Source organism: Petromyzon marinus, chromosome 43 (genome assembly GCF_048934315.1).
Source record: "Petromyzon marinus isolate PM22_M1 ecotype Great Lakes invasive population chromosome 43, UKy_Petmar_22M1.pri1.0, whole genome shotgun sequence".
NCBI classification, from domain to species: Eukaryota; Metazoa; Chordata; class Hyperoartia; order Petromyzontiformes; family Petromyzontidae; genus Petromyzon; species Petromyzon marinus.
In genome coordinates, this window is record NC_133709.1 from 8,519,359 (window position 1) to 8,534,092 (window position 14,734).

General features: G+C 46.0%; 1 protein-coding gene across 1 annotated transcript; it reads right to left on the reverse strand.

Moving 5' to 3' along the window:
- Window positions 1-1,654: 1,654 nt before the first annotated feature.
- Window positions 1,655-14,477, reverse strand: DEK (DEK proto-oncogene). The gene is made up of 12 exons (XM_032970370.2): window positions 14,286-14,477; window positions 12,874-13,220; window positions 12,545-12,661; window positions 11,825-11,934; window positions 11,514-11,608; window positions 10,785-10,908; window positions 10,056-10,328; window positions 9,021-9,215; window positions 8,560-8,701; window positions 5,452-5,624; window positions 4,662-4,730; window positions 1,655-4,438 (listed from the first exon to the last, which is right to left on the reverse strand). The coding sequence occupies exons 2-12, from the start codon at window positions 13,148-13,150 to the stop codon at window positions 4,427-4,429; spliced, it is 1,587 nt and encodes a 528-aa protein (XP_032826261.2). The 5' UTR covers window positions 13,151-13,220; window positions 14,286-14,477; the 3' UTR covers window positions 1,655-4,426.
- Window positions 14,478-14,734: the final 257 nt, after the last annotated feature.

Consider the following 14,734-nt stretch of genomic DNA (forward strand, 5'->3'; position numbering starts at 1 on the left):
CTAAGTTCGTTTTGTCTAACACCAGTGGCGAGAGATATCTGAACCGGTTCTGGCCTCTCCCCCACCCCACCCACTCACAGCCGCTACACCAACTTGCAAAGACCAGCATAGAGAGAGAGATGTGATCAAACAACTCCCATGACTTACACACCAACGTGGAGAAGCCTTCATCCAGCAGCTAGCGGATTAACGTAAGTCTGTTAAAGAAAACAGTATTCACAACTCGGCGCTATTTTGAGATCTTACCACATCGCCGCGTCAACAGGGGGAGGACTTCATTCAGCAGTGGATAGAAAATGACAACTGCTGCTATTGATGATGATGACATCTGCTAAAATATATCTCGTAAAGAACAACACTTGCCCGGGAGTAATGGTGTTAAACATAGCATCACGCGTCATGTCACTGACACGGGTGTTTGCGTTAGTGGACGGACGGCAGCTGGGAGACAGGGTGATGCATTCCCGTGAACGTCCAGAACTCTCGTGCCATAAAACAGCATTACAGTATTACTATACATAGTGTATTGGTATAGGGGACTCCCAAATGTGAAATCGCGAGTTCAAATCCGAGCCAGTCATATTGCTTTGACAGTCATACGACGAACATTATTATCTGCAGCAGGGCAGGCGTGAGTGCTGCTCTCTCCTTTGTAGACCAGAGTTTACTCGAAGGGACCTTATGGGTAGTTCTGACATCCGCGTCGACGGACCGTTTTCTTAACATGAAGATGTTGTACTGCTCTGCGAAATCCGAATGGATACTTCGTCTCGTAGCGTGACACCCATGGCATATCATCATCAGCCACGGTCAACTCACTTCTAAAGGCTTCCCAAAGCACCATCTCTCACAATTCTGAAATGGAATATTCGACCAAACACCTGTACACAAGCTGATTTAACTGCTCCACTTCGGTAGACATCCTCTTGGCCGTTTCATTCCTTGGCCGCCATTGTCATTGTTCCTGGCCATTGGCCATCCTGATAGAACAATTGGGATACAATTGTATGTTTGCTCGTTATCCTCTTTTTTCCAATTTTTTCCACTCATGTGGAATCTTCCTCCCTACTGCTCTTTTTCACTAATATCTGTTCTGGGCCATGATCACCATGTCGACAGCAGTCTTCCATCACATGAAACCGCCTCTTCCTGCACCTTCGACTAACACGGTTGGCTAGGTACGATGGGAAAGAAGTTTAACGTTAATTCTAGGCCGATTCCTTGGTCTCGACCCTGGTGCTTTCTTATTCATCACCTTTCTTCCCATTTCATTTGAATCAACGACTGTACCATTCGGCTTGTGTGAGACGGGTACCACAAACCCCTTCTTCCTTTAATTTTTACTCAATCCAGCCTTGTAATCCCTGAAATCCATCTCCCATCCTGTCAATGGTGCACATCTGCTCCACGGTTATTCCAAGTCCAGCATTCAGACCAGTATATCAATATCGGTCTTGTATACCGTTCCTTTAAATGTCTGATACACTATACATTAACGTTATAATATATAATCACGTCAGAGCTCGTTGCAAGGGAGGCCTTGAGATGTTAGGGGGGATTTGTTCCACAATTATTCATTGTTCAAACAACATGCTTGCGTACATCAATAAGATGTACTTGACGATCTCTCTGAAAAAAATGCGGAGCACAAATATTTAAGTTCAGAAATTTTATTGAAAACGGACACAAAATAGATAAAAACATGCGCAAATACATCAACATTACCACCAACAGGGCAGGCGGAAGTGAGAACTTGCACCACAGCCTCCAGACTCGCCTTCCTTCACAGGCTCAAAACCACACCCACTTTTCATATCTCCCATCGTAAAAAAGTAGGTGGAAACATCGATAGCGTCTAAACACACACTAATCTGTTAAAACGGAGTAAAAAAATACAAAATATAACCCAGAGACACGTGACAGAATTTGCTTTTGGGACACCCTTATTTGCAATCAATTTTAAGAGTTGAATGCAAAACTTTTGCGGGACAAAACCTCATGTGCTTTATGTGACACAATTGAAACATGTATATGATTTATAACAGCCTACATTCACAAAGACAAATCTTATTGAGCTCTGGTTGTCAGCAAGATAATCATGGGGACACTTGTCACAGATTCAATTATATTAACCTGACCGTGTGACCACTAACCCAGGCTAAAATACTTGAGTTGGCTGATGCCGGCATGTATCCATGCAAAAGGATGCATGTGGAGCAGTGGCAGCTTAAGTTAGAGCTGGTAGACGGCTAAAGTGAGACACCCTGAGGTCATACTGATAAGCTTCCCCTGCAGTGGATTAACTTAGCATAGTTCAAGAGCTCTCACCTCAAAATGGAAACGGGAGTCAATTAGCATTCACAGTTTGTGTCAAGTTGAGCTTTTAACATCGGCTTCAAGTGAGTCTGCAGAGTCTCTGCAACTATCCAAGCATGTTTAAATACTGCGAGGCAATCATGAAAGATAACACCTTTATTTTCGTCCTATATATCAAGGTGGATTGGTGGTGCACGAGTTAATGAACTGTCCCGTAAACCGAGAGACCCAAGTTTAAATCCAAGCCACGGCTAAATATTAGTGGCGAGTTATATTTTCGTTGGCCCTGGACACTCTCCCTCTTCGCCAATGTACACGGAGCACAATGGTGAATTACGTTCAAACATCCCCTGTGACACAGTGTGGGAAAGCCTTTATCCAGCAGTGGATTAGTAAAGGGTTATGATTACTTGTAATCTTCAGGAAAGACATTTCAAAATAAGTGAAATTGCATTGTAAAATACAATTTCAATTTAATTGGTGATTTTTTTTTATTGGATATATGTTGTGAAACTCTCTTCCCGTGGGAAGTAGAGGAGCCATAATCTAGCTTGCCAGGAAAACACTAGAGCAAAATGCAGACTGATGTCATGTTCCATCTGTATGGGATAGTTGCTCCTTCGTACATGGGTTTTCTCAAGCTGCTCCAGTTTCCTCCCGCATGTAGAAAAAACTCATTAATGGGCTGAAAACATTTTAAGATTGTAGGGCTTGGGGGTAATTGTTTGTGCTGTTCACTACCTGGCTGCTTTCTAGCTTGTATGTGGCTCTCTTGGAACTGGGAGACACAATTTGGATGAATGACGCTACATGAAACTAAGAAATATTTTTCAATAGCTCAAACTGATAAACTGGAGTAAAACAATCTTGCCAACATATTTCCATTCCATGGGTGTGAAAGTCTGTGTGAGCATGTCGTAATTTTTCACGACAGGCTGAACACAGATCTAGATAATTAAAGGCATTACTGTGCAGGCCAAACTTTTATCGTGGCCACAACATTAATTTAGTTTAATGGCCCTGCTGTTTGGCACAACTTATATGAAAAAATATATACTTAAAGGATTCCCAGATTTGAACCCAGCAATCTTAAGGTTCCCAGCTTAGTGGTCTGATGTCTTGAGCCACCAGGCTAGTTGGAATGAGACGATGGGTTTTCAAACGAACTGTCCAGATATAATGAGATTTTTGAAGTATGGATGTCTAAAAGGCGCTCTCGTCATGTAAAACGTATTCAGTAAAGGTCAGTCATGTGTTTCACTGAAGAATGTGCACTGTACCAAAATAGAGGTCAGATGAGAAAATTCCGCAGGGGAATGGAGCTCCATTGGCTGCTGTCATGACGCCTATTAATTCTGATGTTAATCTTATTTTTATAAACATATAAAAACAAGTTCTCACTGGTAACAAATAAGGTTCCACCAACCCTCCCCCCCTGCTCAGACTTAACTGGAAGAATCACTATTTAAAAAAAAAAATATCTGTGACTTTATTAAAAAATCACCCATGCGTGAGATGTTTCATTAAATCCCTATTTGTGTAGAAACAACCAAGATTATACAAAACACCATTCGGCTTCCCTTCTATTAAACGATAAACAAAATCAACATCATTTTATGCAGATTTTTCACAAAAAATGTTTCATACCACACTGCGAAAATCTTAAAAAACACACATTATATCCGATTTCTGTCTTATAACCCAAAAGTAAATGAACCCATACTTGCTCCGAGTAGAGATTTATGGACACTGGGCTTGTCCTGATCAAATATGATGTCCAACTTTGCCCCACAATTAATCACTATACATCTGTGACATTGGATTGGATAGGAAGTAATCCTAAAGTTCATTAAGATTGGCCATGATGTATCCCTAACACCCCTTACAACTGGATCTCGTGTATTTGTATGCCCCGCTTTTATTGGTGTGTTATTCTCCCCAGATCTCATTGATTATTGACAGTAAATCAATACCGAGGACTGTTGTGAATACAGCCCCGCTGAGGGCTGTGGGGAAGGATGCGAGCCATGTTCAGGAATGCCGGCCGGGGCTCAGGAATGCCGAGGTATAGAAACGCCATACCCGCTGGGGGGAAGAGTGCTGCTGGTCCTCACGAAATGAGCTGCGAGCATAGCACGCATGCGCGCGCGGACACACACACAGGGCACACATTTAGGCCTAGATTTTAGGGACAGGTGTTAAGCGAGCACTTTGTCAAAAAATTGTCAAAAGCTTTACAGTAGTGTGCATTACAACTATGCCACCTAGCTTAACTTCCCACACACTACACACACAGATGCATATCACACCAGTCTGAAAATGGATTCAATGTTTGCATCTCTTACCTCCTTCACCGCCTGTTTAATGAGGTCCTTCCTCTCCGTGAGGTCAAAGTCAGGAAATTTCGCATACACCTGGCAGTACGACACCACCATCACATCCCCATGTGACACAAGAACACAAGGCACAACTCTCATACTCCCCTCTACAACACTAGCAGTCCTCCGTACCCTGTGTATCCATATATCCAACACTAAAGCACAGTATCCTCAAAATCTTCCTATAACCACAGCCGTAAGAATTGAGTTTAATTGATGAATCAATGCATCTTTACACCCCAAATGTCCAGTATCGCTCAATTTCCCTTCAGCTAGAATGCCCAATGCCTCCCATGCTTCCTTAACCAATACCAGAGTTCTTCAACTATAACTTCCCGTGGGCCACGTGACTTTACGTCACATGGAGATATGTTATAACGTCTCGTCTCCACGTCTCTCACCTGTTATCTTGCTATAACCTCAATAACATCTATCTTCTGTCTACAGCTGTCTCATCTATATTTCTTGTTTATCTGTCATCATACTATAGTCTGCATCTTTTTATGTCACGGTGAGCCATAACCCAGTGCACCTTCCTTTTAAGTGCACTATCTTTCTTTTCCTTTACCACCCACTTCCTCCCAAACTTTTTTTTCCTCACAGCTTCTCGTCCACCTACCAGTGCCATCACATTCAACATCCTCTAACGCCCAATCCTACCCCATGCCCTCCCGATATCAAATCCTTCTACCCATCATCACCAACTCCCCCCTCACCCAGCCCTTGCAAGCCCATGCCCTCGGTCTGCCCCACACACCTCTTTGCACACATGCTTCATGGTGACGCTTTCCAAGTCGGCTCCGTCGAGGAGGAGGCGCACGGCTTGACGCAGATCGTCGTCGGACGGCGGCCTTTTTGTCTTTTTGATCAGGGGCTCGTCGTCCGAGCTGTCGGTCCAGTCTGAGTTGGCACCATCACCAGCGCCACTCGCTGTGCATATGCATGGGGATGGATTAAGCAGACAAGACATGTATCAAATCTTCTTTGATAAGTTTTATACAAATTATAATTCGGATTTAGTGTCTAAATTAGTCCTTGAATGAGCCGTTGCTAAATGTACTATTTTAGACATTTTTTTACTGAATACTCGGGCCCCTTAAAAATGGTTGCTGCCCACACATTTTGCTTCCCTAAAGTGGGAAACCCACCACAAGCCATGGTCAGTGATGTGGCCGATGATGCGAGATGTCACCAAGACACCCACCCATCACCTGCCGTTCAGAGATAAGACTTCGTTTTTTAACAATTTTGTTATTTGATGAGTTGAGGAATCAAACCATTGAGTAAGAGATTATTTATTTAAGTTTAATCGAAAAGCTAAGCTCTAGTTTAACACAAAGTTTCAAAAGAGAATTTGATTATGTGACACAATTTCGGACCATAATTTATTTCATGGATTACTTTTTGATCTTCTTCGCCCCACTCGAGATATCGGCATCGGCAAGGTAAGGTAATGTACCCTTTTTTACCGGGTAAAAGGGTAAAGGTGTCGACTATGGCAAGAGGTAAGGTAAAGAGTAGGGTAAAGGTAGCGTGGAAGAATTACCCGGTAGGGTAAAGGTAGCGTGAAGTATTACCCGGTAAATACTGTTTACCGCTCGCTAATAGCTGTGGTGCAGTCCATGGCCTCCATTTGAAATTGGAATCATTGATGTCGGACCAGATGGAGACGGACCATGTTCTTGAGGTAGAGGATGAGGTCAAGGATGCCAGCAACGGCATTTATGGGGTTGCTGCGAACAGCAATCGAAAGAGGCAGCGGCATGCGTTCCCGTGGGAGCACACGCACGATTGGATGGAGGGTGATCCTTGCGTGCAGTAAGGAAAGCGGTAGTGCGTGCACTGCTGCAAGTGGTTTTCCTCCCACACGAATGCGTCGGGGTGGAAAGCCGCCTAATGCAGCAAACGCTGAGCCGGCCAGCAATCCCGGATCGCCTCCTAGTAAAGTTTGAGAACACGGTGGTTGATTTTGTTATCCAAGGTGCAATCTCTTTGCGAGCCGCCGGCAGCGACAAGTTCAAGACCTTGGTCCACACATTGACGCAGGGATACGAGGGCCCGTCGACCCGCACCGTCATTCGCAGGATTGTCGAGCTTCACGCCATCATGCTACCCATCGTCGGGGCGTTCTTCTCCAACCAGGATGTCGCCATCTCGCTCACCATCGACGGGTGGTCGAACCGCAACCTGAAGGGATTTTGGATGGTCATGGTGCACTGGACCGACACCAAATCTGATGCGTCGAAATCCATGCTGCTGACGATCCTCAATGTGCAGTCCGGAAGGGGTGTCGGCAAGCGCATTGGCGCCGCTCTGTTTGAGCACCTCCAAAGCCTCGGGCGCAATGTCTCGACCAAGCTGCTCGCTGTCCCCAGCGACAATGGCTCCGATGCGATCAGTGCTGTCAAGACGTTGTTCGCCCTGGATAATGCGGACGCCGGATATGAGCATTTACGGGCTTGCCACCATATTCGCTGCGCGGATAATTTGGTCCAGATCGGCGTCGTCCAAGTTCTCAAACTGATCAAGTCGACCAACGCCGAACTGCGCGAGGCGCTCGTCAATATCAGGCACAGCAAGGTTGTCCGGCAGTCGTACCGCTGCGAGGCCGAGATCGCCAAACTCCCCAGCAAAGAGCCGACGCACCAGGACTCGTCGACCAGGTGGAATTCGACGTTTGACATGGGCGACGACGCTATCAAGAAGCGTGTCCCATTGGACATTATCATGGCGCGCTTCCAGGATGTGATCGGCGTCGGTGCTTTCTCCGAACTGCAGTGGGCAAACATCGAGGGCGTGACAGCATTCCTGCGAATGCCACGCCAGGTCATGACCTCGTTGTCGGCGGACCGCAAGTCGACATTGGCTCTCGTACCGGTGACGATGGAGCACCTGATCTGCTATTGCTATCGCGGTGAAGCCGCTCTTAGAGCGACCGATGAGTCCTTGACCACGATGGGGTTGAAGGCCGAGCTGGTGCAGTACTGCGACTTCCTGGTTCAGGAACCCGCCATTGTGGCATCCTACTTGAATCCACAGCTGCCGAAAATGACAGACCAAGACGAGCTAGCTACACTGAAGGCTACGATCCGCTCTGTCCTGCAGCACCGCTACTTGGACGTGCTCGCGTTCCCGCCGACGGCAGTCGCTGCCCCTGAGCATGGGCGTCACGACCGCCATCGCCTTCATTGACGTAATGCAATGGTGGTCTCCCCGCAAAGATCTGCTCCACGCCCACTACAAGATGGCCTGCGACTACTTGGGAGCGCCGGCGACGTCAATTCCCTGCGAACGCGCGAATAGCGGAGCCGGGCGGGAGTTCACGCGCGTTTGCCAGTCGCTGTCGTCGACGCTCTTCATCCAGTCCATGTGCTTGTGCTCGTGGATTGCAGCCGGCTGCCTGAAGGTCCCGTCTAACCGGGCCGGAGCAGCGCAGGATCTTATTGCCCGTCGTTCGTCCGAGGATGACGAGGTTGTGGAGGACAGTGTCGACGACAGGCTCAACGCCCGATTAGAGAGTATTCGATACGAATAAAGCGCTCTACCTCGCATTTACCTGTATAAACCTTTTTCATGTGTAGTACCCCGATAATTACCCTGTAATCGGGTAATTTGTATGGGGCAAGGGTAAAAGGTAGGGTATAGGTAGGCTCGTTGCTTTTTAACTTTTACCTTACCTTGCTAAAGGATAAAAGGTAAGGGTAGGGTGATTGTATTGTGGTAAGGTAAAAGGTAGCGTAAAGGTAGGCTCGTTGTTTTTATCTTTAACCTTACCTTGCTGTGGACTATGGAGATACGAAAAAATAGACTACAAATATGTGATAAACAAGTCAAATGCGCAGGAGACATGCAGTACAAGGCATACCTTGCTTCTTCTTAGGCTGGGGTGCAGCAGCTTTCTTATTGGTGCTGCTGTCTGCCTTCTTCACGTACGCTTTCAGGTCCGCCCTCTTCCGTTTCGTCTGCACCTTCTGTTTTGGACTCTTCCCTTTTGAGGACTCCTTTTCCTGTGTAGAAACAAATATTATAATATAATGAATGCCCTTTTGTTTAACCAGGAAGGCCTCATTTGGCCTCACAACTTTTGCAGGAGGGTCCTGCACAGGGATGTTTTCTTACCATTTACCTTTTCCCTTCAACTTTATCCTAATTGTGCTCTTGGTTTCATGTCATGAGATGAAGAATCCATTCGGATAACTTTTTGATGTGGAGTGTGTTGGTCCCACAGCTCACATTTAGCATGAACTATTAACAATCTTATACACGCACTTTTAAAAGATTGAAGCCCCTGTTTACACAGCTCCGTCGCAACCCCACAGGTGCCACCTTTAAGGCTGGGCTGGATGTGTCCTCTCCCTCCTCTTCCTCTTTGGCCTCTTCATCGGCGTCGCCATCACTTGAACTGTCACTGGAGATGACTCTGCGAGCCCCTCCCCGAGCCTTCTTGTTTCCACCCTGAGTCTTCTTGGCTCCACCGGTAGCACGGCTGCCCCCCTTTTTACGGCTTGAGCCTGGGGCCGGCTGTGAAAGGGGAAAAATACCGTGACAAATCAACCCCAACTAGACTGTGGTCAAATTACATACTGTCGGCATACAAAAATCTTGATACGGTGTACAGGGCAGTCACATCAACATCAACACATACAAATAATAAACACAATATTTAATTAATCAATATTGACTTAGAGCTTTCGTGACTGCAGGAATTCATATTCTTTGGGTCTTTCGGTAAAGCCACGTAGATAGATATATATTTTTTCAACGGTTTTATTTAACTTAAATCCTGTTTGTTGTGGTGAAATCTTGTAATCAAAATAATAGTCTACTTGCTGTTGTCCAATCAATTAGAAATTCTGCACACGTACTCAGATCCGGTGACAATGCATGCCTGTATCAAAATCGGCATCAATTCGTCAATTAATTGGCTCCTTTCAAGCAATTACAATTTTAGTATGGACGCCTTATTAGTTATATATTTTTGTGTAGGTCAAAAACGCCGCAGTCCCTAAACTGTCGAATTACCTCGCACAAAAAGCAGGCGCCGCGCGTCTCAGGCGCGCCTGCTCCGTGTGAACGAGTTACGGGCACCATCAGCGTTGATGTGGGAGCAGGCGCCGCATCATTGACGTACTTCTCGAGGGTGAATTAAACGAAGTTGTGAATAAAACCGTTGTTATATATAAAAAAATTCTAAGGAGTTTATTTCACCTGATGATTGCTTGTGTTGCGATCGAAACGTCGTGATATTTCTATTATTTTTCTATCTACATGGCTTTACCGAAAGACCCAAAGAATATTTAATTCATATTCAATAAACACTTCTGTCAGAGGCCCTAGGTGTAAGGTCTTTTTCCCCCTTACCTCATCTTCATCGTCCCCATCCCCCTCTCCAGCCTCATCCTCCTCCTCATCTTTACTCGACTCTGCATCCCCTTCTTCCTTCTCTTCTTCCTCCTCTTCATCCTCCTCTTCCTCATCATTGCTCGAGTTGGAATCTGAGGGCACCTCTTCATCATCTTTCTTTACCACCTTGCGTTTCTTTTTGCCGCCAGCGGACCCGGGAGTTTTTTTAGAGTGCGAAGCTCTTGAGCCCCGTCCGGAGCTCTTCCGCTTGTGGCTCGACTTCGGCAGAGGCTGACGAACCGCATAACCAGAGGGCAGAGATATTACATCAGTCATTGTGTTGTTTAAAAAAACCTAAGAGGTTAGTTTTCATAATTTAGTATTCTGCATGGAGTTTATACGCTGACGATTGTGGAATTTCAGTTGTCTAATTATATTATTTAGGAAATAGCTCCACTTTATTCAAACAACAAACCCCGCTTCTTTGACGATGTCCAGGTTACTCTAGTTATCATGCAAGTCTTTTCAAAGCTATTTATATTTCCACTTGGCTTGAATTCAACATAAGAATTCGGGTCAGCAAAATTGCTTCTAGGAATTTAGACAGTGAGCACTATGTTGCCATTGCTGCCATTTAGTGGTAATTAGGTGGCATTGTTGGCATGTGTACCTTTTCATTGCTCAGGTGAAAACGTGACTCAATACCTATATACTCCACAGGCGTGCAAATGTGAGTACAACGTGCACCTTGCCAGAAGACTTGGGCTGCAGCAGGAAGTCCATTATGCGTGCGACGACCTCATCCTTGTTTCCTCCCTTCTCTAAGTCCAGCACATCGCAGAAGCTAGCCTTCAGCACGTCCTTGTGGTACCTGCAGTGGTGCAGCGATACCAATTAAACACGTACAAAAAATCCGCCATAAATATTATTTGAAAAATTGCAGTTAGACAGCATCAATTCCCATCCACTGTTAACATTTGTGTCAAGTCACATCTCAACTGGTGATGGGGCCTCCCGAGGTTAACTCGGCCTTACATATATATTGTCCACGTGAAAGAGTGCTGGCTGGCTGGTGCGTGGGTGGGAATGTGCATGGTGGTGATGTCACCACACACATATGTGTGTGGTGACATCACCCGCATCCTACAGCATTGAGCCGGGTTCATGCATCGTGCTGATGTCACGTGTTCCCCCCCACCCACCCACCCCTTCGGCCGGCCATGCACCCCACGCAAATGTGCAGGCAGTGCCAATGTTAGCATAAACATTGTGCAGACCAAGTTCCACGCAATGCCCACTCCACAAACAAGCGCAAGATAGGTAGCAATCACCACTGCAAGGGCAACACACATGTACCACACACACAGACAATTAACATACACATGTACGAAACATACACACCTATTACAAACACAGATGTACGACACACATATACCACAAGCCTACACACAAAATGTAAAATCCCCTTAAACATACTTCTTGATGGAGTCCTCCTTGCGCTTGTACATATCGCTGTCCTTGGAGAAGGAGAAGCCATTGAACTGACGGATGTTCTTCTTGACCTCTGTAAGCTGTAATACAAAGTCACAGGGTACGATTAATATTAGGAGGGTATTAATTACCCTTCCTTCTTGTTCGAAGGGTCTTGGCGAGGACCCTCCTGAAAAAGTAATGAGACTCAGTACAGCTTTCCTGGGTAAGGAGGGTATTCATTACCATGGGATATATCATAGTAAAGAGACTGTTCCTTACCACATGATAGCTCATGGTAAGGAGACGGTGCTTACATTGCCTGGACGGTTGTAGATAACCTTGTGCAGTGGCTTCAGAACATCAGCCTTCATTTTATTCATGAAAAAGTTGACCCTCTCGATTTCACCCAGCCGCTCTCCTGTGCCTGCATGAGCACACATGGAACATGCAATTGGCACATGATCAAAGATCTCCCATGTAGCCAATATAGGTGGTTGGAACAAGTGCTGTTAACAAACAACCTATGAAGGCTGGGACGGTGCACCAAGTGGTGGTGTAGCCAGCACTGTACCTAGCGTTTTGACGATAAAGGTTTTAGTTTATCATGCATGCATAAGCCTGTACAGAATGATTAGACAACATACGTGGATAAATAAAAGTCAATCAATACACTTTACTTAAAGCAGAAGCAGGTGAGACCTGAGTGAAAATAACATACCTGTCAACCGATATGGTTTACCCATATTTCAGGTCCATATGGTGTACAGCCGTTTCAATACGGGCAATATTTTTGTATTTATGTTTCTCCATTGTGATGGGACTTTGTAGGACGAACGTGGAAATGTATAAGGGACACGGGGTGACCAATAAGATCTGAATTGGTCTGTAATAAGGTAAGCACTGATAAAGGGTTGACAGGTATGAAATACCAAAAACAAACATTCACGGTACAAATATTTTATGCAGAAAAACTGAATCAATCGAATTTAAAGAGCACGGTGAAATATCAGGGTAGTGCAACGGCAAGAGCTTACCCTCCTCTATCTTGTGCGTTTCAGCCTTGGACTTGGGCGCCTGGAAGCTAAGGCGCTCCACCTTTCTCTTCTCTCGCTTCCCCTCCTTCACCACAGGGTCCCGCTCCAGTAGCCCCACTGAGAAAAAGGGGCCCGCGGCAAAGTTGAGGACCAACGCGACCGTCAGCGATGTGATCACAACGCACGCAAGATGGGGCATTTTGCAGAGCAGTCTCTGATTTTCTGATTGGGTCTTTAGACAAGATGAACTTGCTCTGTTTTCAGCCGCAATAATATGTAAAAAGTATTTTCGCATGCTCCACAATAATCATATTAACAGGAATACTTACACTTTAGTTCTTCCTCCTCCGAACTCTCCTCACCCTGGCCCGATTCCCCCTCCTCCTCTTTCTTCTTCGTTTTCTCCCCCTTCTTTTTCACCTGCACCTTTTTCTTAGACTCTTTCTCGTCTTTTTTCACCTCCTTCTTTTCATCATTCTTCACCTCCTCGTTATCTTTTTTATGCTTCTCTTCCTTCACCTCGGTCTCCACTGCCTTCTCCGGCTGTGAAGGGGGTGCCACCGTTTCTCCAGCCTCAGCATCGCTCGCTTTGGCGTCCATGGACATGACGACTCGAGGGCAATCGCAAGCCACTGGGTGGTAGCAGTCGTCCTACACGGGGCAGGGAGGGGCGATGCTACAGCAGAGGGCACATGGTGCAACACAGTTACAGGAGTCAAATGCGCCAAGGAAAACGTCCAACAAGGAACACGGATCAAGTGTCAAAGACCGCTCGACTTCACTTAACGTATCTTACCTGATCTATAGCTCTTTTCTTACACAAAATTAAAGCAAATGTCCCCGTGTTTTGGTTGAGCTGACTCAATGACCTTATGAACAAATACATTTGCGCCGTTCACATTGGATCCCCAAAGAGCTCCAGTGAGGTTACAGTAGCCTTATAAATGCGTCAAAATTAAGTAAAAACAAGTGTAAAATACCGAGTACGCAGTGGTGCATTAATAGATAACTAAAACTCAATACTGTACCTTAGTCAATACCACTCCCTTAAAATTAAAAAAATACAATAGACGTTTCTGGCAATGGCCCCCTCTGCTATAATTATTTCCCGAAACATCACCCATTATAATTCATTTAGGAGTTTGACGCCGAGTTCCGCAGCCTCGTGCGCACTCCACGACCGTATGGGAGGGGAGGGGGGAGCCTCTCCACTGCTGGATGGGGTCCTCACCACGCACGTTGCGGAGTCGTGAGGGTCTCACTATGACCATACTTCACTGCCGCAGCAAATTATTTAACCACAGGGCGGTTGAGCTAACCCACACACTCTCGAAAGAACGCGGTGTTTTGTTTCGCGAGCTTGAAATCAACCGATTGCAAATAACTATTGAGATTGCTGGCGTAGTTTTCATCGCGTTGATTATTTAAGTAACATTTGCAAGAGTTGCGCGCGCGCGCGTGCGCCATCAACCTCACGAACCGCACAAGGCCCCAACATTTGGCATTCAGCACATTAAAGCGACGCAGTCGTAAACACGAGACACCCGAACGCACATTACAGCATTTCCCCTCCTCCGTACAAATCAAAAGCGAACGAATTAATAACACGAATAAAATCTCGGGTGAATAATCGCGTTAATTCAACCGATAAATCGATGGCTTGAGTTAACGTGTGTATATTAAAATATTTTCGGGGAACATTTAAAACTCGGTTAACTCGAATCGTTGTCGTTGCACGTACCGGGCCGTGCGCGCGACGCTCGTCGGTCGCTCTGTTGAGTTTCGTTTATTGTATTTTTTTAATTCGTGGTTTAATTTTCTTGATTGTTGTAACAACAATTTTTTTTGTTTTTCTTTAAACGCGAGACTCCGAGTCGCTCATCTCCCGCGCGATGTCAAAATGGAGGCTAAATAAATAAATAAACCCCGCGCGCGCGAACCACCGCGCGCGCGCCAAAAATCGACCGCCGGCCAATGAGAGGGCGCCGCTTGGGTCACGTGTGTGGGTTCAGTGGCCACGCGTTGAGATTCTTGGGTTTCCTGGCAGTGTCCTGCCGCCACTCCGTCAATCGTTAACGTCAGGCAGTCCCCGCGTTTACGCAAGGGCCAGGTTCCCGAGAACGATCCGTAACTCGAATTTTCCGTATGTCGGAAACTGGTCGATGTCCCCGCCCCCCAAAATCAAGATGA

What these genes read in the sequence shown, in the direction of transcription:
- DEK (XM_032970370.2), bottom strand. Translation starts at nt 13,150, where the DNA reads ATGTCCATGGACGCCAAAGCGAGCGATGCTGAGGCTGGAGAAACGGTG. An exon ending in CCAGCCTAAGAAGAAGCAAG is followed by an intron (nt 5,625 to 8,559) that starts GTATGCCTTGTA and finishes GCATATGCACAG; the next exon opens with CGAGTGGCGCTGGTGATGGT. An exon ending in TGAAGCATGTGTGCAAAGAG is followed by an intron (nt 4,731 to 5,451) that starts GTGTGTGGGGCA and finishes TCGTACTGCCAG; the next exon opens with GTGTATGCGAAATTTCCTGA.